This window comes from Oreochromis aureus, linkage group 14 (genome assembly GCF_013358895.1).
Source record: "Oreochromis aureus strain Israel breed Guangdong linkage group 14, ZZ_aureus, whole genome shotgun sequence".
Classification (NCBI taxonomy): domain Eukaryota; kingdom Metazoa; phylum Chordata; class Actinopteri; order Cichliformes; family Cichlidae; genus Oreochromis; species Oreochromis aureus.
The window spans coordinates 37,298,648-37,323,280 of NC_052955.1; the positions used below are offsets into that span (position 1 = coordinate 37,298,648).

At 38.8% G+C, this 24,633-nt stretch overlaps 2 protein-coding genes across 3 annotated transcripts in view; one reads left to right on the forward strand and one right to left on the reverse strand.

Annotated features, from left to right (window-relative positions):
* The window catches only part of nf1a (neurofibromin 1a), a 154,244-nt gene that overhangs the window by 122,428 nt on the left and 7,183 nt on the right, over positions 1–24,633 (forward strand). For both annotated transcript variants that reach the window (XM_039622674.1, XM_039622675.1), the window contains exons 36-56: positions 3,696–4,128; positions 4,259–4,599; positions 5,707–5,909; positions 8,684–8,877; positions 8,958–9,098; positions 12,606–12,885; positions 13,069–13,283; positions 13,446–13,507; positions 13,595–13,736; positions 13,993–14,094; positions 14,333–14,473; positions 16,261–16,387; positions 16,730–16,861; positions 17,142–17,277; positions 20,011–20,168; positions 20,291–20,413; positions 20,525–20,643; positions 20,729–20,829; positions 21,501–21,643; positions 21,894–21,940; positions 23,454–23,670. In XM_039622674.1, coding sequence (XP_039478608.1) covers positions 3,696–4,128; positions 4,259–4,599; positions 5,707–5,909; positions 8,684–8,877; positions 8,958–9,098; positions 12,606–12,885; positions 13,069–13,283; positions 13,446–13,507; positions 13,595–13,736; positions 13,993–14,094; positions 14,333–14,473; positions 16,261–16,387; positions 16,730–16,861; positions 17,142–17,277; positions 20,011–20,168; positions 20,291–20,413; positions 20,525–20,643; positions 20,729–20,829; positions 21,501–21,643; positions 21,894–21,940; positions 23,454–23,670 — 3,557 coding nt within the window. The remainder of the gene's footprint in view (positions 1–3,695; positions 4,129–4,258; positions 4,600–5,706; positions 5,910–8,683; positions 8,878–8,957; positions 9,099–12,605; positions 12,886–13,068; positions 13,284–13,445; positions 13,508–13,594; positions 13,737–13,992; positions 14,095–14,332; positions 14,474–16,260; positions 16,388–16,729; positions 16,862–17,141; positions 17,278–20,010; positions 20,169–20,290; positions 20,414–20,524; positions 20,644–20,728; positions 20,830–21,500; positions 21,644–21,893; positions 21,941–23,453; positions 23,671–24,633) is intronic.
* Positions 729–10,620, reverse strand: LOC116309319. The gene is made up of 3 exons (XM_031725884.2): positions 10,567–10,620; positions 3,311–3,511; positions 729–3,141 (listed from the first exon to the last, which is right to left on the reverse strand). The coding sequence occupies exon 3, from the start codon at positions 3,100–3,102 to the stop codon at positions 2,467–2,469; it is 636 nt and encodes a 211-aa protein (XP_031581744.1). The 5' UTR covers positions 3,103–3,141; positions 3,311–3,511; positions 10,567–10,620; the 3' UTR covers positions 729–2,466.

Sequence of the window (24,633 nt, forward strand, 5' to 3'; positions counted from 1 at the left end):
GCTCCATTGTTCCACTGGAAAAAGGAAAAAGCACCCTAGACCATTGTGGCGCCCCCTCCACTGTGGCGTGTAGAAACAGCTCAGGTGGGATCTCCTTGTCATGCGTGTAATGTTGGAAAGCATCAGGAACATCAATTTTTTTTTCTCATCAGAGAATAAAACTTTCTTCCACCTTTCAATGTCCCATGTTTGGTGCAAAGTCCAAATGGTCAGTTCTGTGGCGTTCAAGGAGACGAGGCCTTTGAAGACGTTTTTTGTTTTTGAAGCCATTCGGTCTCAGATGCCGTCTGATGGTTATGGGGCTGCAGTCGGCACCAGTAACAGCCTTAATTTGGTTCGAGGATCATCCAGTGTCTTGACGGACAGCCAAATGGATCCTCCAGCTCACTGCTGGTGAAATTTTGGTGGGGTCTTCCTCTTGACTTTTTTGTTCCATAACCCTCAGGTTCATTTAAGAAATTCCAAATGACTGTCTTACTGCGTCCCACCTCGGCAGTGATTGCGCGCTGCGAGAGACCCTGCTTATGCAGTTCAACAACCCTAGCGGTCCTAAACTTTTGCTATAAAAGAGCCTGTTTCAGTTTAAGCATTGTTTTCAATAAATTGCATGCTCAAAAAAATGCCTCACTCCCATTTCTTCTTGTTTTATGTTGAAGATTTTTTTGGCTATTTTTCAAGTGGTTCTAAACTTTTAATCAGGACTGTATTATAACAGGAATGTGTGGAGGTTTTTTTGTTTTTTGTTTTGGTTACTGACTGGTGTGTGGCTTGTCCATGTTATTTAATCAAGCAGAATAACAGTTCTATAAGTAGTCAAACTGTTGTGGCCTGTTCTGTTGTCGAATGATTATATAGTATATATCTTTAAATATTTTAAGGATAAGAATTGCAAATACACAAATACATTTTGGATTTTCTCTACTCCACACAGGGTCAAAAGTATATATATAAGCTCAAAGTGGTGTCTTTTAACAAGACATTGTAGTTTTTATTTTTCAGCATAAAAGAAATAGCTTGATAGTACGTATTTGATTGACCAATACTCTGAGTCCAAGAAACTATTGATTTTCCAAAGGTGGTAAGATCTCTTGGAGCCTTTCTACGCATGTGCAGATTTCAAGAAGTTGAAGTCTGTTGAAACTGTTTTACAAAAGTTATTTGGATGTGTCACCACTTTGCCAAGCTCTTGAAAAACACCCAAATTGTCACTTGTTAATGGCTACCAAAAGCATCTGGTCTAGGTGCAACTAAGGAACATGTAGCCAAATATTAGTGGGGGGTGTATGTATATATTTGAACTTGTGTGCATATTTTTGGTTATGTATGATTATGGAAAAGCCAAAATAAATTCAAACTTGTACATCCAATTCTTGCTTGTGTGTATGTGTGTTGTAGTTGTTGTTGTTGTTGTTGTTTTTTTCTTTTTTAGTCCTTGAAGGTATATTGATGACACTCAATCGGTCAGGGAAAAATGACAACGGAAAGAAATCATTTAAAGCTCAAAATTACCATGACGAGTGTATGGAAACTTTTGACCACAACTCTGTGTGTATAGGGCTCATAATTGACAAATATTGATTTGACTCATGAAACACTGACACAATACAAAGATCAATTTATTTAAAAACTGGCAAATATTACAAGTATTTAAGTTATAACCAATAATTAAATTGTTGAAAATTCATTTAAAAGATTAGACATAGCTGAAACAGAATCAAAGTTCAGTTTCCAGCATTTCTACTATCAATTTAGCCCAGGATCTCTTTAAAAGTGAATGTATGTTGACCTTCTTTTTGTTAATCTGCTTTTTGTTCATTATGTAAGTTATGTTATGTTATGTACTGATGCAAATCATGCACACAACAAATATGGACGTGCTATGTTATGTATTTAAAAGTTATGCTTTCTTTCGCTCTTTCTTTCTGTTTTAATTGAACACTCAGTACCAGGCTTTAAAGATTTACTATGAGATATAGAACTATGTAACATGTTAGAGATATTCTTATCTAAGCAAAAACTATGCTTTTCGGTGTGTGCACCCAAAGCTCTTTATTCTGTCAGCACTAATGTAGTAAACTGTATATGATGCCCTACATTTAACAAGAAGAAAATAAACAGAAATAGTAATGCAACAACAAAATTATCAGTTTATTAACCAAATTTCTCACCTTGTTGACTGCCTTCAGCAAATAAGAAAACAGTCACCACTCTATTATAGCTCTTTTTCTTTCCTTGTGTCCGTTTCATAAATGCATTTGAAAGACTTTCAAAGTTATTGTTTCTGTCCAAAAAAAGATTTCCATTAATGTAATTATTTTATTTTATTTTATATTTGGCTATAATTTAACAATTGGTGCATCTCTGTTGGAAAGGATATGATTGAAACAAGCCAAGTTAAAATATGATGAATCAGCTAAACTTATTAGTTGTGTATGTGACTGGATTTACTGAAGTGGGGTTACCTCCTTACACAACAAGGGGCATGTCTTCTAAATCCCTGGGAATCTCCAAACAGGAGTCCTTGAAGTTGGAGCTGTCCATATGACTTTGATTGTCCTCAGGATCAAAAGCTATTGCCATTGCCCCTTCATTAAGTCCTGCCCCATCGTCGTCCATTGTCCCTTTTAGTTCAGCCTCCCTCTCTTCCTCCGTCTTGTCTTCTTTCACCTCCTCAAGCATGACACTGCCATCATATGGTCCAACCAGGCCTGCAATCTCTGGTTGGTCTGTGCCCCAGTAGCCTGTACTGCTTACTAAGTCCATGTTGGACCGTGAGGTTTGAGGGCCATAAACCTGGCGCTGCAGGCTGCAGACCTGGCATGCCAGTACCACAGTAGCAGCCAGCAAGCACACAATGAGACCTCCAGCTGAACTTATAGCAATCAGACCCATCTCAGTGTCAACCAAGCAGTCGCCACGAGTGCCATTGATGGAGTTTTTGTCTTCACTTGTTCTGAGGGTAGTATTCTCAGCAAGTGTGGGGCTGCTGCTTTGGTCTTGTGAATATATTTGAGTTGTTGAAAGGACTGCGTCAGCACCGACAGGACAGAGTGGCAGGTGGTTGAGCAGGAGAAACACCCAAAGAGTTTTTGCACCTTTCATTATTTCTGAAATTCAGGAACTGTTTTAGAAAAAGTAAAGCTGAAAAAAAAATGTAGAACATTATTCCAGAATGCCACTACAAGAGCTCATGATCAGAAGGTTGTTTGAACAATTCTAGTGAAATTGATTTTTGATTTTTTTTTTTAAGGAAATGGTTGACTTTTGTACTTTTAATATGATTCAAAGATGCTGCATGACAAATTCTTACCTGAAGTAGTCCTGTGGAGGTCTTGGGGAAGAAATGGCACGTGACACCTGCTGCAAACTGACTGTAGAGATGGTCTGAAGTCACTTCCTGACCCCTCTTTCTGCTGGGTTTTTTTTTTTGTCTTTTGGTTTGTTTGTTTTTTTGCAGAGGGCGTGATTATTTCAGAGCCTTGGGTTTGATACCACAGAGGCTTGCAGGGCTCTTACAAAAAAGGACAGACACAAAAAGAAGCAATCTTTTTCAGAAATGAAGCTTTTCAGAGTGTTCAATCATATTGAATGCTATGAACAATTTAACCCTCAAATTGATACAACTGATGCCAAAAAATAAAACTATAGAAGATTTCGTATTTAACCATAATGGATTTTTTCCCCCTTTTCTTTAGGTTCAAAACGGGCCAGATCAATGGTGACCTGCTAATCTACCATGTCCTTCTCACCCTCAAACCCTACTATGCTAAGCCCTATGAGATAGTGGTAGACTTAACACATGTTGGACCCAGCAATCGTTTCAAGACTGACTTCCTCTCTAAGTGGTTTGTCGTCTTTCCTGGCTTTGCTTATGAGAATGTAGCAGCTGTTTATGTCTACAACTGCAACACGTGGGTAAGAGAGTACACCAAGTATCATGAGCGGCTGCTGACAGGCCTAAAGGGGAGCAAGCGGCTCCAATTCATTGATTCTCCAGCTAAGCTGGCAGAGCACATTGAACCTGACCAACAAAAGCTGCCTGCAGCCACACTGATACTGGAAGAGGACCTTAAAGTGTTCCACAATGCCCTCAAACTGGCCCACAAAGATACCAAGGTCTCAATAAAGGTAAGGTTTCAACCAGTGAACTTGCACTAAAATCGAGCAATATATAATGTTACCACTAAATAAACATATTAAATCACTAAAATCATAACAGACGTGTATCTTTAACCATCTTTATTTTCTTCTTGACCAGGTGGGTTCAACAGCCGTTCAGGTGACCTCAGCTGAGCGCACCCGTGTCCTTGGCCAGCCTGTCTTCCTCAACGATGTATATTATGCCTCAGAGATAGAGGAGATTTGCCTTGTGGATGAGAGTCAGTTCACCCTCACCATGGCCAACCAGGGCACACCCCTCACTTTCATGCACCAGGAGTGTGATGCCATAGTTCAGTCTATCATCCATATCCGGACACGCTGGGAGTTGTCGCAGCCTGACTCCATCCCTCAGCACACTAAAATCCGACCAAAAGATGTGCCTGGCACTCTCCTGAACATTGCTCTTCTCAACCTGGGCAGTTCTGACCCCAGCCTCAGGTTTGTCCTGTAGGGTCATTGTTTTTGTTATTCTAGGCCAAATTCTTTGCCTTTATGGGGAATAAAGTAGGGCTGTAAAATAACAAAGGATGTGTTTAATTTAAAATATAACTGAGATTTTTTGCTTTGGAACCAATGACACATAAATATTTGAGCATACTTTAGGTTTAAAGTTTAGACTTTGTATAAAAGGTTGCTGGAAATAAACCTAATGCAGAAGCACCTTAAACCTGCTTTCTTTCTAATGACCAGCCATTAGTGACTCCTGGTTGTATAAATGTTTGATAAAACAACCCTATTGCTCACATGACTATGAAAACATAAATTTAAGGTACTACAATGTATGAATACATTGTATTTTAATCTTAAATTATAGCCCCATGTAGATGAAAATTTGATCATAAAACTGATACAAAGGAAAAACTATAGCAGTGGTCAAAATACTCAGTGCTTCAAAGTCAAATTTCAGAAACCAGTAGTTAACTGGATTAGCGATATATTCATTTTTATATACACTGTGTTTAAGGTATAAAGGTTCAGTTCAGCCACCCCTCATTTCTTTGTTTTCCTTGAAAGAACCAGACATGAGCAGTCTTGAGCAATCGTTTTCTGGGCTTTCTTAATGGCACCTTTTTTACTTACTTACTTACTATTAGTCTAGTCCTTGTACATCAGAAAAGTATTCCTGAAGACTACTTGAAGAAATTACAAGAAAGCTTGCCTAAAAGAGGTTTTGTTAAAGAATACGGGTGGACATAACCAAAACACTGTTTTGCCTGTATTTTACTCACTAACTCACTGCATCTATTTCCTATTTACTTAGCAAAATATAAACAAATGAGGGATGGCTAAAGACTTTTGCGCAGTACTGTACACTTTGAACATGAGCCTAAATATTTTTGATCCAATGCAAGTGGTTCAGTTTCAAAGGAAAAACGAGAACATTTTAGCACATCTTATTGTCTTTCCAACTTTCAGTTGAGCTTCACCGACCTGAAATAAAACTTTCGATCTACTCATTAACAACACCTATGTTTTTCAACTCAAACCTGTAAAAGTAAAAAGACTAAAACAGTTTTTACACTGACTTATCTGTTTCATATCCAGATCTGCAGCTTACAACCTATTGTGTGCTTTGACCTGCACCTTTAATCTGAAGATAGAGGGCCAGCTGCTGGAGACATCAGGCCTCTGCATCCCAGCCAACAATACGCTCTTTATAGTTTCCATCAGCAAAACTCTGGCAGCCAACGAACCTCATCTGACTCTGGAGTTTCTGGAGGAGTGCATCTCAGGCTTCAGCAAGTCTAGTAAGTCTACTTACCATCATACTGGTTACTATACATAAGCTCTCACATACACTCAGTCATGAAACTGCCTCAGTTTATTATTCAAAGATGTTACCTCTCTAAATGGAATAGATACAGTGTACTCATACCGCCACCAGCTCACCTCACTAAAATCCATAAAGTTGTTGGGTTTTTTTTGTTTCTCTCTTCTTCTTTTTTTTTTTTTTTTACATAACTACGGGGGGAGGGGAGCGTATGGGAATGACAGTATGGCATATGATTTTATGTGGATACTGAAGTGCACAGTGCATAAAGGTCACCAACTCAAGAACACTGCATAAGGAGCTTCATGGAATAGGTTTTCATGGCAGAACCTAACATCAGCAAGTTTAAGGCCAAACTTTGGATGCAGTGGTGTAAATCACGTGGCCACTGGACTCTAGAGCAGTAAAGACTTGTTCTGGCAATGCAACTGACTGAGATACTTCTTTTGACTACACTGTGCCAAGTATTAAGTTTGGTGGACGGTGATTGTGGTGCTGTTGTTTTTCAAGAGTTGGGCTCAGGCCTCTAGTTCCAGTGAAAGCAGCTCTTCATATGTGAGCTTCATTTCATATGATTCAGCTTACAAATACATTTAGGACATTTTCATGCTCACAACTTTGTGGGAACAGTCTGGTTTGTGAATGGACCTTCCTATTCCAACATGACTGCGCACCAGGGCACAGGGCAAGCTCCATAAGGGTGAGTGAGTTTAGCATGGAAGAACTGGACTGGCATGAACACGGTCCTGATCTCAAAACTATAGAACACCTTTACAATGAAATGGAACAGAGACTGCGACCCAGACCTTTTTATCCAAAATCAGTGTCGGACCTCACAAATGCGTTTATGGAAGAATGATAAAAAATGTCCATAAACACACTCCTAAACTTTGTGGAAATCTTTCCAAGAAAATTTCAAGTTGTTATAGATGCAAAAAGTGGATTGACATCATATTAAACCCTATGGATTAAGAACGAGATATCACTACTAAAGTAAAATGAAGTCCTCATTTTTTTGCTTGCTTTTTGCTTTTTATATTATATATTACCTCCCTCTGTCCTGTCTGGGACTCTCTCCAGCATTGGTCCCACATTGTTATCTGTCATCAACAGTTCAGTGACACACCCCATCTATCCCATTTTAAACATGCAGAGATCACTCCTCCATTGAAGAAACAAAATCTTGAATCCAGCTCTACTGGTAATTATTTTAAGCCTAATTCAATAGGCCATTTATAAGCAAATTACTAGAAAAAATAGTAGAAAATCAGTTCAGATCTTTACTATGCAGATTACATATTTTTACCCTTTGCAGTCTGGCTTTCAGAGGCAGGGTTCCACTGAGACCGCTCCCTTGAAGGTCTGTCATGATCTTTTAATGGCTTCTGATGCAGGGTTCTGTGATCATTTTGTTTGGTGACAGCGCAGCCTTTGATACCATTGAAAACAAATTCCTACTTAGTAGGCTTAAGGTTTGTCTGCCAGAGAAAGAAAGCCAGACTGGTTTTCTTCATACTTGTCTTATAGGACCTTCTTTGTTGGAACAGACAAGTTCTCCTCTAACATTACGTCCCTAACCTGCGGGGTTCCACAGGGTTCAATTTTGAGTCCATTATTATTTTCCTTCTACATGCTTTCTTTAGCTGGGATTATTTAGTCTTTTAGTGACATTTCTTATCCAATGTATGCCGATGACATTCAGTTGTATATGTCTTTTAAGACTCATCTGCTGGATTGGTTGTCCACCCTAGTCCACTACTTAACTCAGATTACTTATTGGCTCTCTAGCAATTACCTTGTTTTAAACACCAACAAGACTGAGACCGTCATTGCAGCTCCTCTTGAACTACATTCTAAAATCAGTCAGGTTCTTGCTTCTTTCTGTCCTTGGAGTAATATTTGAGTTGCATGTTAAAGCTTTGTCTGGTTCCTGTTTCTTTCATTTACGGTACATTTCTAAATTGCAACATGTGGTCTCCTCAACTGAACTGGAAAAAATTTTTCCTGCATTTGTGTCATCGCATTTAGTTTAGTGTAATGCTCTGTTTACCAGCTTGGACAAATCGTCCCTTTTTCGCCTCCAAGCTATACAAAGTGCTGCACCCAGACTATTAACACGTTCTAGCAACCGTGCTCACATTACTACATCGGCTCCCAGTAGATTTTAGAATTCATTTTAAAGTTCTTGTTTTAGCATACAGAGCACTAAATGGCCGGGCCCCAGATTATTTATCTCAGCTTCTTAAAAAATACACTGCTGCTCGTTGTCTCCGTTCACAGACTCAGTCTGTTGGTTGTTTGCCATACACGACAGAAGATCAAAGGGGACAGAGCCTTTCAGTCTGTGGCACCAGGCTGTGGATCAGTGTACCACCACAACTGTGTTTGGTTGACTCTGTGGATTCTTTTAAAAAAACATTTCTGTTTAAACAGGCTTTCTGTTGAGAACTTTATTTATTTATTTATTTATTTTAATTAATTAATTAATTTTATTTTAAAACCACCTGTTAACTTTGCTGTATTTTTTTAAATATTTTGTATTGTCTATTTGGCACCTAATGTTCTTGTTTATTTAGCCTGTTGTGTGCAGCGCTTTGTGACCGCCTGTCTGTGAAAAGTGCTTAATAAATAAACTTTACTTAAGTTCATATGTGTGTGAAGACAGGACCATTGAATATTTTTGGCAATATAGTAATATATTATTAACATTAAAATAAACCGTAAGGTCTAAGTGCTGCTGTTCTCTTGCAGGCATCGAGCTGAAGCATCTCTGCTTGGAGTACATGACACCCTGGCTGCTCAACCTGGTCCGCTTCTGTAAGCACAATGACGATGCCAAGCGCCAGCGGGTCACTGCCATTTTGGACAAACTCATCACCATGACAATAAATGAAAAACAGATGTATCCCTCTATCCAGGCTAAGATCTGGGGCAGCCTGGGCCAGGTAAGTTTACCCACCCCCTCAGCAGCCAAATAAGTACATGTGTGTTTTGGATTCTGGCCTTTTAACCATCTCACCTTCAGATAACAGACCTGCTGGATGTGGTCTTAGACAGCTTTATTAAGACCAGTGCCACAGGAGGCCTGGGTTCCATCAAAGCAGAGGTTATGGCTGATACTGCAGTGGCTCTAGCTTCAGGAAATGTCAAATTGGTCTCCAACAAGGTGAGAGCACAATGGCAACTGATACACAGAAAATAATCATGTTGAAATCATTTTGGATGGACTCATGGAAAGGATTTAATGACATTGATGATGGAAAGTGACTTGAGGTTCTGTTAAATGAGCAGAGCAGTGTGTTTGAGTAAACAACTGATCAACTAAAGCGGTTGTAAAAACCTTTGCATTTTGTTAAACAGGACCATTCCTACATCGTATTTCATGCCAACACATATACTCATTATCCTATACATTTTAATATACATAAGATATAGATAAAGTAATTACTTTTCTTTTCAGAACTTTCCTTCAATGCCAAATCAGGCGAAAAGGAGAAATTCAGTGATTACATACTGTAATTACATACTGTTCCCACTAGGGGCAATTTCTGTGCTGATTTACATCTATTACAAAGAATAATGAAAGAGTTCTGGGAAAATATAAAAGAATAAACGTCCATCAGAAAGAGAGCTTATATATTCTTCCACTTGGGGAACTACATTACACTTTCCTGCCATTTGTCAAACTCTTCTCTTTCTGAGCACTGTGCTTTTATTACCTCTGTGCATGCTGCATTATGATATGCAAATGTAATTAGGGACAACCTATTAAAGTTGTCTGAAAGGGGCTTAATATTACTGTAGTTTGTAGGATTATTAGCCTTATGTCTTGAAACTACAGACAGTAGGTAGGGCACAATGGGGCCAGGGCATGATAGCAGTACCGTATAATGCACTGGCCCACAAATTTAACATCAAACCTTCGAGATATAGATATTTACACACAGACCCACACACACAAACCCTGACCTGGTGCTAACACTTCTTAATAGACTCACTTCTACTTGGTCAACGTCAGCTCATTTGGTTATGGTTAATTATGGTTAATTAAGGATATACTATATGGATTAATGATTAATGCTTTCAGGCTGCAAGTTTAAAAAGTGCCTGTAGTGCCAGAGAGCCTGTAGTTCAGGACAGAAAAACAAATCAACAAAAGCCACCACATCATATGGCCTAAAAGCAGAAATGTACATGAACCAATGCAACTGACAATTTTTTGCCTTTGTCATGTTTCCACCCTGACAACCACACAGTGGCCACATGACTTGTATCTTTGGGTCGTCTATCTGTACATGCACACAAGTCCCGATTCAGTTCAATTCAGTTTTATTTATATAATCAAATCACAACAACAGTTCCCTCAAGGTGCTTTATATTGTAAAGACGCTACAATAATTGTCCCAAATCTTAACATCAAATTTTTGGTGGTCAAAGGTTACAGTGACAGTGTCCCTTAAATTCTTAAATTCTTTCTCTTTACATCTCAAAGAAATCTCTACAAATTTGGCCAAAGTCCTTAGACTTAAGGGAAATCATTAGATTTTGGTGGTCAAGGGCATACTCCTACTCCTACACAGAAACCTATAATAGAAAATATATTTAAATGTTAAAGTCAGTTAATAATTACTTACATACTGATGGAAGAAATAAATCCAGCTGGGATTCACTCTTGATTTGTAGAAGCTAAAGAGACAAACTCATTCAATCACTATCCATTATCTGTGTGCTCTTGTTCCAAATCCAAGCTGCTGTTTGGATAAACAAACACAATATACACAGGCAGACACAAAAGAAAACCCAAGGCCCTGGCTCCGATTATAGCAGACACCATCACTGTCAATAGTGGCCATTGTAAAGACTGTTGACTAAGAAAAAAAATATGTTTAAGTTGTAGTATTGTTTTTCTCTGCAGGTTAGTTTGGTCTTACTAAAGTATTGTACTGAATTTGAAAAACTATATATAAAATTGGACTTTGGACTTTTTACTTGAGTCTTTATCCTGGTGTTATCTGTAGAGTTTCAGCATGATGTCATGGCAGTACAGCCTACTGGACACAATGGCTCCTTGTTTGCTGTTCTTGAACTCTTTGTCTCCCAAAACTTGAATAAATGCCATTTTTTTTTAACTGGTTAGAATAGCCGTATAGTCCAGTATGTCAGCTTCATAACCAAAAGGATTATTAAGGGTCATGATTAGTATTATTAGTTTACTAGTGATACATTTATTATTAAGTTTGCATATCCTCTTTAGTGTTGCTTTTATTGGCTATGGATAAGCACTCCTATAAAACCATGATTTTACTACAGAGTTCAACATCTTTGAGAAGTTATTATTAGCTTACGCAAGTAGATCAAGCAGTCAACACTGAGCTCCATTTAAACTAAGTCTCTTTCATTACATCTTATAAGGCCTTAAAGTACAGTTGTGGTTGTGTAAGGATAAAGCTTTTCTACCATTTTTTTTAAATAATCGTTTGATTGCTTGAAATTTAAAAAAGCAGCAACAGGAAGTGGTTTTCAATGACAATTCCACAGGCTTCTACGGAGAACATAGTCATAATTACAGACATTCACAATCTGATTGAATATCATGAGTAATGCCCCCAGTAAAATGTTTCCAGTTATCCACTGTGGAAGTCGTCTTTAATACAGTAGCTTCTTGGAGATCAGGTGTGGTGTGTGGATGTGCTCTTCTCTGTTTTGTTTTGTGTTTTTTCTTTATGTTCATAAAGTCTTGATAATGACAGAAACTGTCCTTCTGAAAACATAGGTATCCAATCTATAAAAAAATAGAAGAAAATAAAGTAGTTGATGTATGGCATGTATTACACCCAACAACTTTCACAGGCACTTAGATGTAATATTGTACAGATGCATTAAGCTGGAAAAGGCAACACATTTCTAAAAACGGTTTCTCACGTGGAGATTCCATCTTATGAATCTGTATTGCATAGACTCGAGGACTGCAGGGGAGACTAGGAGGATGGGGAGAGTCCATAGGACTTCCTCTGAGCAAACATTGGATAGTTTTTCATGTCATAAATCAGATCTCATATGCAATACAGAACAATTTACTATTGGGGACTAGATTTCCACTCATTCTAATCGCAACTGATCTGCTCCTGTGAGTTATTATTTTATTCTAAAACAAATTGCATCAATAACCCTGTACCAACACACCAAGCTTTATTTATGTTTGTTTTTTCAACTTTCAATTCTGAAAAAAGAGTGAAAATAAACAACAAAGAACTGCAAACGGTTATGTGGCTAGCTAACATCTGTATTCATGTGTCTACTGTAAAAAAAACAACAAAAAAACAATGAATAATAATGATATTAATTGAAGGACTAAACTGAGGCAATGTTCAGATAATGGCATATGTGACACCTTGATATCGGTGACAATTATGTCACCGATATCAAGGTATCACATATGCCATTATCTCATTTGGGTTAAAGGTCAGGATCAAGTGCTTATTCTGTCCAATTTGCTGCATCTGCTACTAAGCATTAGCTTAGTAGCAGATGCAGCAAACAATGAGCCAAAGCTTTGGAGAGAATAAGCACTTGATCCTGACCTTTAACCCAAATGAGATGCTTAGACATAACCTAAATTGGGAGGTTAAAGACATGCTAGACATAATGATTCTACACCTATTCTTTGTGGTAGGTCATTGGGCGGATGTGTAAGATCATCGACAAGACGTGTTTGTCCCCAACGCCAACACTGGAGCAGCACCTGATGTGGGATGACATTGCCATCTTGGCTCGCTACATGCTCATGTTGTCCTTCAACAACTCTCTAGATGTGGCAGCCCACTTGCCTTATCTGTTCCATGTGGTAACCCTGCTAGTAGCCACTGGGCCTCTGTCCCTCAGGGCCTCCACTCACGGTTTGGTCATCAACATTATCCACTCCCTCTGCACCTGCTCTCAGCTCAACTTCAGTGGTGAGGAAATGTTTGTTCATTTGTTTTCTTCTTTATTGGTCAGTGAATAATGGGAGGTATCCTCATAAAGCTAGATGCATGAGTTTGCATGGCATGCAGGCACGCAATGGACACGCGAAACAAAAAGTAAAGAGTAAGCTACTGTGACCTGAAAAAAGAACCATGTTTTTGTGTTGAATACAGAGGAAACAAAGCAGGTTCTGAGGCTGAGTCTGACTGAGTTCTCCCTGCCCAAGTTCTACCTGCTGTTTGGCATCAGCAAAGTCAAATCAGCCGCTGTGATTGCCTTCCGCTCCAGCTACAGAGACCGCTCATTCTCACCAGGCTCGTATGAGAGGGAGACCTTTGCACTGTCCTCTCTTGAAACCGTCACTGAGGCCTTACTGGAAATCATGGAGGTCAGCTAAGAAAAACAGGATTTTTACATGTTTTTACTCTCTCTCTGCCTTCCTAATACCCTTTTCTGTTTAATAAAAAGTTATTATTATAAAATTGACTGTTTGTCTAATTGGTATATTTAGTTTATTAAATACTGATTGAGTTATGTGTCTTTGGTCCAGGCTTGTATGAGGGACATACCAAGCTGCAAGTGGTTAGACCAGTGGACAGAACTTGCACAAAAGTATGATCTTCTTGTGTTCTACTTTATTACATTCAGTTGCATAGATTTTCAGTGTAGAACAGGTATTTATTTGTCTTTGGATTCCAGGTTTGCATTCCAATACAACCCATCTCTTCAGCCCAGAGCACTGGTGGTTTTTGGCTGCATCAGTAAAAGAGTGAGCCATGGCCAGATCAAGCAGATCATTCGAATCCTAAGCAAGGCTAGCCCTCTGCTCAGCATAGACCGGGTGAGGGCCTTGAGTCATTTACCAGGCAGTCTGATCCGTGAACAGAATGTGTGTTTCAGTCTTTTACGTGTCTGCATAGACATTTGTAGAGTAAAGCTGCTTCGCATACACCTGTGAATTTTACTTCACTATGTCTTTGACTTCTTTATTTCATGCATTGTGTACGGCTAACATTTCACAGAAAAATTATGTTTAACATTTTGTTCTTCTTCCTTCTTGCTCCTTCTTATTTCACTCACTCTTCTTTTCATTTCAGGGTCTAGAGAGCTGTCTGAAGGGGCCAGACAATTACAACAGCCAAGTATTAATAGAGGCCACAGTCATTGCTCTGACTAAGCTACAACCTCTACTCAGCAAGGTATTCATCTAGTATAGATCTACTTTTTGTCACAGTTGGGAAACCTTTCAGACTTTGAAAAAATTTACAACTCTGTTCAAAATCAAATTGTTTCAGACTGTTAGTTCTTTTCCTTTCTTTTCAACTTGGTAACTCTGTGCATCATATTGTTATAAAGTGAAACTTTATTGACTCTTTGTTTATCACTATCCCCTTTGTAATATTAATTAAATTTGTCTTTGTTTGTTTAATCTCCCAGGAATCTCCCATGCACAAAGCTCTGTTCTGGGTGGCAATAGCTGTGCTGCAGCTGGATGAAGTCAACCTTTACTCAGCTGGAACGGCCCTGCTGGAGCAGAACCTCCACACTCTGGACACAATGCGTGTTTTCAATGATAAGGTAAAACACATTATATACTGCTTTTTCATTCCTGCAGTTGTATATTGTTTGAATTTGTCACCTGATGGATGGTCTTAATCAACTTTTTGCTTTGTATATGTATAATTTAGTTTGTATCAATGCCCAGGAGCATTGTTTATGTCAGAGGTTCCCAAAGTGTGGGGCCCGCCCCCTAGGGGGGGCACAGAGCCATTGCAGGGGGGGGCGGTATGAAAAGAAAAAAAAAAAAACGCTTGGACACTGTGGACAGGTTTTTGACGGGGCTCCCACACAAACGCAAAGCAGGAGATGAAGCATCGCCAAATATGTTTCCAAACCAACTTCCTTCCAAGCCAAAGACTAGAAAATATGGTGAAGCATATCTTCCCTTTGGCTTCACCTGCACAAGTGCCAAGGTAGGTCCCCTGCAAAATTAGTTTCCCTGCGTCGGGAGCAGCGCTGGGCTCTCCAAATCACGGACAAACAGTATCCCACATTCTTGATTTTTAGTTCACAAACACTTCTTGTAATAACTAACTACTCCTGACATTTTGGACATGTTAGCTCTTTATGCAGTAAAGTTACAGCGGGATACAAATAATATCAGGCTGATCCTGCCGTAATTTGTTCCCCCCCCGGTTCAAATCACGGACAAACAGTATCCCACAGCTGTTTTTGTTTTTGAACCTATTTTGCACAAAGAGGCATTTTTTGAAAAATGTATTGACAGCAATGTTGAATATTATTACACAGGAAAAAAAAACAACTACACATAAAATAATTACACTGTGACGCCTCTGCCTTTCTAAATGCAGGGACAGTAACTGCGTGTGTATATGTAAGCGTGTAAAACCTGCAGATAGTCAGATTAACAGTAACAGTATTTTGTCTCTATCTGCCATTCTGCAATTCATCTCATGTAAACAATAACGTGGCGCACAGCGTGACGTGAAAAGAGGCACATACCTTTGTCGTTGCGTGACGAACTCTGTAATCCTCGTGCACACATAAACGCAAAAAAGGAGTTTTAAATAATCTCGGTTTTCGGTGAATCGCAACGCCGTTTACGTGTTGACGAAAAGCCCAAACGCATAGAAACAGCTGCGTTTTCAAAAATACCGGTGTAGGTGTGGACGTAGCGTAAAAGAGTTAGTAGTATATTTTATTACTACCTGTAATTTATTGCCATTTACTTGTATTTGCTTAATTGTTTACTAAATGTTTGAGGTGTGAAATAAACCCCAATGGAGTTTGTAAACAAAATATGGGTGTGTGTGTTTGGAGGATGCGTCTGTGTGTGTGTGTGTGTGTGTGGGGGGGGGGGGGGGCATTTTTCTTGTAAAAAAGGGGGGCCTGGCAAAAAAAGTTTGGGAACCACTGGTTTATGTGAATATGGCTTATAACTTAAGGTCATCCACTGTAGGCACGCTTTCAATTTAGAAAAGTGGGTAGTGGTGATGGTAAGTAACCAGATGACTGCAGTGCTTCTCAGGTTTCTTTCTGTGACCAGGTTATTGAAGTGAATGTAAACACACTCATTTATAAGACAGTCAGAATATTGTCAGGCACTGCATATCACCCATTACTTTTATGTAGAACTTCTCTGACAGGAGCTAAAAAACTGATTGGTCTTTTTTGTGTGTTAAATGTCTTCAAGAATCTAATAAAGAGATATTTGATTCAGTATTAAGCACTAGACTTCCATCATGTAGCCAAAAGTAACATCTGTGTGCAGGAAATGTATTGTGGCCATACATCGATATGACCATTGATAAAGAGTTTTTTTTAACATATAATTTGTCCTCCAGAGTCCAGAAGAAGTATTCATGGAGATCAGACGTCCTTTAGAATGGCACTGTAAGCAGATGGATCACTTTGTCGGCCTCAACTTTAGCGCCAACTTTAACTTTGCACTGGTGGGCCACCTACTCAAAGGTAAACTGGTGTGTCATGATTCTAAACACTTGTTTATAGATATTTAGTCTGCGAAAACACAGTTACACAGACACACAAATCTGCTGTCAGTGTGATTTTAGAAATGAAGCTTCATAGTATGTACAAAGGAAGTGCTATGTCTAAAAATGGCTGTCTGCATTTAACTACAGTATCTAAGAAAGGAAGTCACACAGCGTGACTGTGAAAAGCAACGCGTTTTATTATGTGTGTTGGTTTGTCCCCCCTCAGCACTATATTTTGTTTGATTGTTTTTGTACACAATGACATTTCCATTGCCATCTGTCTTTCTGTTTCTCAGCATGTTTTATACATGTCTTTCAGGCTACAGGCACCCATCAGCCACCACAGTCGCAAGGACAGTGAGAATCCTTCACACACTGTTGGCTCTCATCAGCAAGCATCTGAAATGTGACAAGTTTGAGGTCAACACCCAGAGTGTGGCCTATCTGGCTGGTACATAAGATGTTCAGTGTAATTTTACTGTATACTGTTTCTTATGGTAATTTTTAGCACTTTAACACATTTGAAATATCTTTCATTTGCTGGATATTTGAAGTCATCGTGTGACGAAGTTGAGGAACTTGGGTAGTGTTTGCTAACTCAGATATCAGTGGATCTTAACATTAATACTGAACCAATGTCTGAGCTGTTAACCCTTCTTAGTTGAAGTGGTTTGGGTGTGCCCTTCTAACAGGTATGATCATCATAACTAACATTTTGTTGTTTTGTGTAGCACTACTCACTGTATCTGAGGAGGTCCGAAGTCGCTGCAGCCTCAAACACAGGAAGTCACTATTAATTTCTGACCTCTCCATGGACCCAGTTCCTATGGACACCTTCTCAAGTCGTATGACTGATCCTATGTGCAGGTGAGCTGATTAAAAGACAATAAAAACTGAAGATAACAAACTAAAGTGGAAGTTAGCTCAAGAGCAAGAGTCTGCTCACTAATGCAGACTTCTGTTTTCATAGTACTCTACTTATGGTAAGCCAAAAATGTGTAAAGACATTTCTTGCAATAAAGCACAGGACTGGAGTGTCCAGCTTTTTGCCTGCATTACTATATTACTGCTGCTAATCTTGGTATGTCACCTTCATTTTAATACTCAAATAAATGTCCAACCTAATACTGCAGTATTTAGTTAGTTAGTTATATAGTTAATTACCGAGTTAGGTTTAGTGCAAAAACTTAGAAAATGCAAATTTATATACCTGGTCTTAATGAGTGACCATGCAAGCAGCACTCCAGCCCCCATAAACTGTTTTTTTTTTTTTTATATATGCAATGACAAAAACAACTGATATCTTTTTTATACATTTTCTATATAATTTCTTGGGATTGTGCAATCAAAGCAGCAACATCATCATCCCATCACCCCTCAACCTGAATTTAGGGAATAAACTTTATGGGAAACTGCAGGAACCGCCTGTATTTTTTGTTCATTTATTTTTTAAACTTTTCTTCTGTGCTCTGCACATCTCTGATAAATCACTACAGTAATTTTAAAGCCAAAAATAAACATTTACAGACAAGTAAGCCCAAGAAGGCCAGTGACTTCTAAATTCTGTCCCAAATATCACTCGCTGTGGCTGGCTATAATTTTAACACACATGCACAGTTCTCTTTGGAGGAATCATTTGGCAGAAAGTTTTTATAGAACACTGTGTAAAAACAATAATCTTCTTTGCATGTTCCCCAACTCGATGATAATGTTAAAATGAGGGATTCTGGCTTTTCATATTTTAATGCTTCTTGTTCAGCTGTTGCACTTCATTTGCATTACATTAAAAAATGATGAAATAAGAGCCTTCCTTCTTCAAACAAAAACTCCGACATCAGAAAATCACAATTGTCAGTTTCAACTAAAACCAACAATTTGTTTCAACAAAATCTGAATTTTAAGCAGAAAAAAACTTAAATTTATATTAGTTATATTAATATTGTAAAAGAACCCACCCACCACTTTAATCACACTCTAGATCTTGTTTTAACATATGGCATAGAAACTGAACATTTAACAGTGTTTCCTGAAAACCCTCTTTTGTCTGATCATTTCCTGATTTAAATTTACAATAATTGATTACACAGCAGTGGGGAGTAGGTTTCTTCACAGTAGATGACTTTCTGAAAGGGCTGTAACTCAGTATGAGTTGTTAATTGCCCCTTGGGGATAAATAAAGTCTTTCTGATTCTGAGAATATAATCCACCCACTGTTATCATCTTCAATGCCTGTACCAACACAGAGCAGGGCAGCTACCTGAACACTAGTCCAACAGAGGTCGATTATCTTGTTAATAATTTTACCTCCTTACTATGTATGACTCTGGATACTGTAGCTCCTGTGAAAAATAGTGCCTCAAATCAGAAGTACTTGACTCCCTGGTATAATTCTCAAGCACGTAGCCTAAAGCAGATAACTCGTAAGCTGGAGAGGAAATGGCGTGTCACAAATTTAGAAGATCATCATTTAGCCTGAAGAAATTGTTTGTTGCTTTATAAGAAAGCCTTCCGTAAACCTCGAACATCTTACTGTTCATCACTGATTGAAGAAAATAAGAACAACCCTAGATTTCTCTTCAGCACTGTAGCCAGGCTGACAAAAAGTCAGAGCACTGTTGAGCCAACCATCCCTTTAACGTTAACTAGTAATGACTTCATGATTTCACAAATAAAATTTTAACCATTAGTGAAAAAATGACCCATAATCATCTCACAGATGTAACATTATCTCTGTGCTTGGCTTGCTAGACCTCAGTGCAGCATTCAATGTTGACCATAATATTCTATTAGAACAATTAGAGCATGCTGTAGGTATTACAGGTACTGCGCTGCAGTGGTTTGTATCATATCTATCTAATAGACTCCAATTTGTTCGTGTAAATGGAGAGTCTTCTTCATACACTAAGGTTAATTATGGAGTTCCACAGGGTTCACTGCTAGGACCAATTCTGTTTACATTATACATGCTTCCCTTAGGCAGTATCAGTATGATGTCAATGTGGGTTTTAAAGTGCAATCCAGAATCTAAAATGACTACAAGACTTTTAACTGGTGGTTATACCCTTTCAGCCTGTGTCCTGAACACACATTTCAGTTTTGGGCCAGTTCAAATTATTATTTAAATTAAAAAAAAAAAAAAAAGGTTTGCAGTAATTGATTTGTTAATGTCAGTTAAGCACAATGTTAGAGACTTCAGGACAAATCATATTGCAAGCTAGACTAAATCTGAGAAACTGAGTTATGACCATAACTTTAAAAGCTTGATGACACTCGATTGGATTTTGTTATCCATTTTATCCATCCACATCTACTTTTCCTTTTTTTTTCTTTTTTTCTGTTTGTTGTCGGTGTTGTTCGGGGGTTTTTTCTCCCATCATGGCATAGATATGTTTTTTGATTGCTGCATCATTTCATGCTCTATTCTTGTAAGTATTAGTAGTCCAATGTTTAGTTTCATGACCAAAGATACAACCACAATTCTGTTTGGTTAGTTGTCTGTCATTAGGGACAGTCGTCAACCTTCCTCCATTGTGGAATTTCTAGGTTAAAAATGAGTTTGTAACCTACTTGCTAACAATTGTCCTATTACTGTTCTCTCAGAACTTTGAATGAAACTCAGCCGTGGACATCACCTCAGGTTTCAGAGCGCTACCTTTCAGCTCATTATCCAACAATGGGCCAGATTAGCCCTCGAACACGCAAGTCGATGAGCCTAGACATGGGTCAGCCTTCACAGGCCAACACCAAGAAGCTCTTGGGTATGTCCAATCCCTCAGTTTTTTGTTATATCTGTCAGTCTTTCCTTAGAAAGACCCCCCACCCCCGAATATCTGTGTTAAATCTCCAAATTTCAAGTCTTCTGTGTTTGTGTGTTGGCTAGGCACCCGGAAGAGCTTTGATCATCTCATATCAGACTCCAAAGCACCAAAGAGACCAGAAATGGAGTCAGGCATGACTACCCCTCCAAAGATGAGGCGTGTAGCAGAGAACGACTATGAGATAGGTGAGAGTATAGCACAAGTTATTGATCCAAGCATATCCTTCTATGATTGATATGATTCTAAAGTTTGTTCAAGGACATATTCTATGTGATACCTCATTGTTGTAATTACAGAGACACAGAGAATTGGAAACTCTCACCTTCGCAAGGTGTCTGTATCAGAGTCCAATGTTCTGCTGGACGAGGAGGTGCTTACCGACCCAAAGATCCAGGCTCTGCTGCTCACTGTGCTGGTGAGGAAACACACCATACAGCTTACTTTATATGCTGTTACCTTTCAGCTCATGTTCACTTTTCACTCTTGTTGTTGTTTTTCAGGCCACCCAGGTCAAATACACCACTGATGACTTTGACCAGCGGATTCTGTATGAGTATTTAGCTGAAGCTAGTGTTGTCTTCCCAAAGGTTTTTCCAGTTGTGTAAGTAATGAACATGTTGTCTAGTCCTGTTATCTGAGGTTTTTTTTTGTTTGTTTGTTTTTTTGTCTGACCTGAAACATTTGACCTTTGAATTTTTCAGATATTTTTGGAGTATAAAGGTAAAGTCTTCATGGTTATAAGACAGACAGGATCAAATGGCTGCTGCCAGTCTTCTGTTCAGTCTGTTAAGTCTGTTCTTGTTCAGATTAGGTGAAATAATCCTGGGATCGTTTTTGGACTATGCTAGATTTTCTGTAGTGGTAGGCCAGGCTTCATTTTGCTCTTAGATAGGGAAGCTTTCCAATCCAATACTTTGCCAGTCCACTTCCAGACTCAATAAAGAGCCATGGTTCCATACAGGAGGCAGCTTGCTCAGTCTTTTATCTGAATGGTTATCGGCGCCTTCTAACCAATATTTTCAGTTAAAATGTTAGTTTTAACAAATATATCCTACATCAGAACAGATGAACTCTGCTATAGGTGTTCGCTTTACTAAGATTTTATAATACAGGAAGTTTTTTCTCATTTTTACACTCATTGTGGTAATTGTCAGTGAAAGTGTACCTCGATACTTTCAATTACCAGTAAAACCCTTGAGCTTTTTAAAAGGCTAACTTGTAAAACCACATAACCATGTGCCCCAATATTGTTTTCTCTGTTCACCCACTCAGCCACAATCTACTGGACTCCAAGATCAACACTGTGCTATCCATGTGCCAGGATATCAATCTCCTGAACCCTGTCCACGGCATTGTCCAGAGTGTTGTGTACCATGAGGAGTCACCCCCCCAGTACCAACCTTCCTATTTACAAAGTAAATTGATTTACAAGCTATACATGCCAACTTTCCTAGTTTTGCACTTAGTTATGTCCCCTGATGCTGACAGGTACTGAAAATGGATAGAAGCTTGTAGATATTTTTTCACTGAGTTGTCTTCCACTGTTCTTAGAAGCTTGAAAAAGAAGACAACTGGACTTCTTTAACTTTATGAAGATGTTTCACTACTTCTATGAAGATGTTTCACTACTTCCATTTCCTTCTCTTCCTTTCTCTCAATTTACAGGCTTTGGCTTTAATGGACTTTGGAGGTTTGCTGGACCCTTCTCAAAGGTACAAATAACATTTTCCCCCTGTCAATTTGTTATTTTCAATTGGGCAGCTTCAGCTGCCTTGCAGTAGCATTTCAGCTTACTAAGGAAGTAGACAGCAGTTCTACAACCAGCTTGTCAATTGGTGTGCTGAAATATGAAGCATCAACTCTTGGAAGCACATACATAAATGCCAAGCAGTAGCAGAGAGGCTGAAAATTATCTGTGGTCTGATTTCAAGTTGATATTGGATTATGCCGCTTCTGAAAACTAGCAAAACCCAAAACTCAATAATACAGACTCCTGAATTGCACTGACAATGTTGACTAAATGAGTAATTAATTGAATATTTATTTATTTTCTTACTTTGTAAATTTTATTTTATTTTTAAACAATGTTGTGGCAACATTGTTTTATTTTTAAACAATGTTGCCAATTTTGATATATTGATATTGAATGGTTATCAGCTTCCTAACCCACCGTTCAGGGGGTTAGGAAGCTCATCTTGTAACCGGAAGGTTGCCCGTTTGATCCCCAGCTCTGTTTGTCTTGGTCGTTGTGTCCTTGGGCAAGACACTTCACCTACCGCCTACTGGTGATGGCCAGAGGGGCCGACGGCGCCATATGGCAGCCTCGCTTCTGTTAGTCTGCCCCAGGGCAGCTGTGGCTACAACTGTAGCTTGCCTCCACCAGTGTGAGAGTGAATGAATAGTGGAATTGTAAAGCGCTTTGAGGGTCTCGAAAAGCGCTATATAAATGCAATCCATCATTAGTATTATTATTATTATTATTATTATTATTATTATCAATCCCAATATTTACACCTCTACTTTTTTCTGAGGGTGACTGGAATGTTTTTTAGTTTTGACATACCAGTTTAAGATCCTGGCAGAACATATCCTTACAAAACTTAAGTTTATACAGAGAGATGTTCAGGGTCAGTATGAATTTTCTGTCTACCTCTCTCTAAAACACACACAGACACACACACAGACACGCACTATTTCACTCACAAACACACACAGAAAGTGTTTAACAGCAGTGGGGAGCAGTTTTAACAGCAGTTTTAACTGTCTAACAGTTAAAACTTGATGAAAACTGGGTCATGTCACAAAAATAATCTCCAGCACACCAGGAGAGAATTCGTTGTTGTTGAAAGCCCAGAGTCCAGCAAGTATTCAAAATAAAAAGTGTCTATAGGAGGTAATCAAATGTCTAAATAAAAAAACCCCATCTCATACGCACAGCAGTTTTGTCATCACCACCAACAGTTTGTTTTTATGAAGCAATTAGTAAAGTAATGTTAAATAATTGTAATTATAACCAGTGAAACAGAGTATGTTACCATCCCATCCGAAAAATCCACCTGATAAAGTGTTGACATGGGCCAGATTTTTATGCTATTTTGGCATTTGGTTGCAGTGGTTATGCAGACATCATTTGGTTTCACTGACTGAAGATTAACCTAGTCTGTGCTGCTGTTAGACCTTATTAACTGACTCTGACATTGCTCATTGTGTTGGCTGTTTGCGCAGCAAACCCAGATCCCAGACTACGCTGAGCTGATTGTCAAGTTCTTGGAGGCATTGATTGATAGCTACCTGCCAGCAGCTGACGAGGAACGAGGGGAGGAGCAACTGAGGACACCTACTTCCCCCTACCCTCCTACCAGCCAGAGCCAGCTTAGCATCACTGCCAACCTCAACCTATCAAACTCGATGACCTCACTGGCCACTTCACAGCACTCACCAGGTGTCCATCTCTCTCTACTACAAAAAGCATACAGTCACTCTAACTCTGTATTAAAGCTTCCTGTTTTTTCACCTTGTCTACATGTTTTACTTCATCTAGTCGAAATCAAATCAAAATTTTCTCACCCAAGTCACACTCCAGAGAGAAAGCTGGTCACATTCTTGTCCTATGTTACCTCCTTTTGTTTGAAAACAAAATAACATTTCTTGTAAAGGGTTAAATATTTACCAGGCAATTTGCTTCATCATGAATCATCTTGAGGGGGTTAGATGCTGAGAATTCGTTTTTTGGACTAGAATTACTGCTTACACAAAGAGAAGACTTTCACATAACGTGTTTACTCATAGTTATAAATTAACCTTATTAACAGGTGGACTTTCATAAATGTCACAGATGGCAGACATGATGAGTAGTGTTATGTCATGTGAGTCATCTGTCTGCGTCTTGTCTTACAGACAATAAACCAAAAAAGTTAATCTGTTAGTGATGAATCATCAAAGAAGCTTCACAGAAACATAAAGAGAACAGTTTATGTTACTTGAAGTTAGACTAAAAACATCTTTGTAAAGGAAAGCAGTCAGTGATGGGAGAGGTGATGTTTTAGATGTTCTAACTTGCAGGACGTGATCACTCCTGCGATCAAAGAGATCTCAATAAAGTATCTGAGGCAGTACTCACGTCTACCAAACCTCCCACTACACTGGCCCTGATGAAGTGTGGTTAAAAATACTAAATTTGCATTGTTTCCCCTTTCACCTTCATCTCTTGAACTGGGCTACAGTAACATCAGCATTTAAGAATAGACGAGCTGCTGCAAATTCATAATAAGCAGGCGGTTCCGTCTTCTGCATGCTCAACCCAGGAAGCACCCTTAGCTTAAACAAGCACCCGCTGTGAGGTATGGCTTATAGCTATTTCCAGTAGTGAGAACAGGTCTGCCTTGGGTCTTGTGTTGTGTGCAGG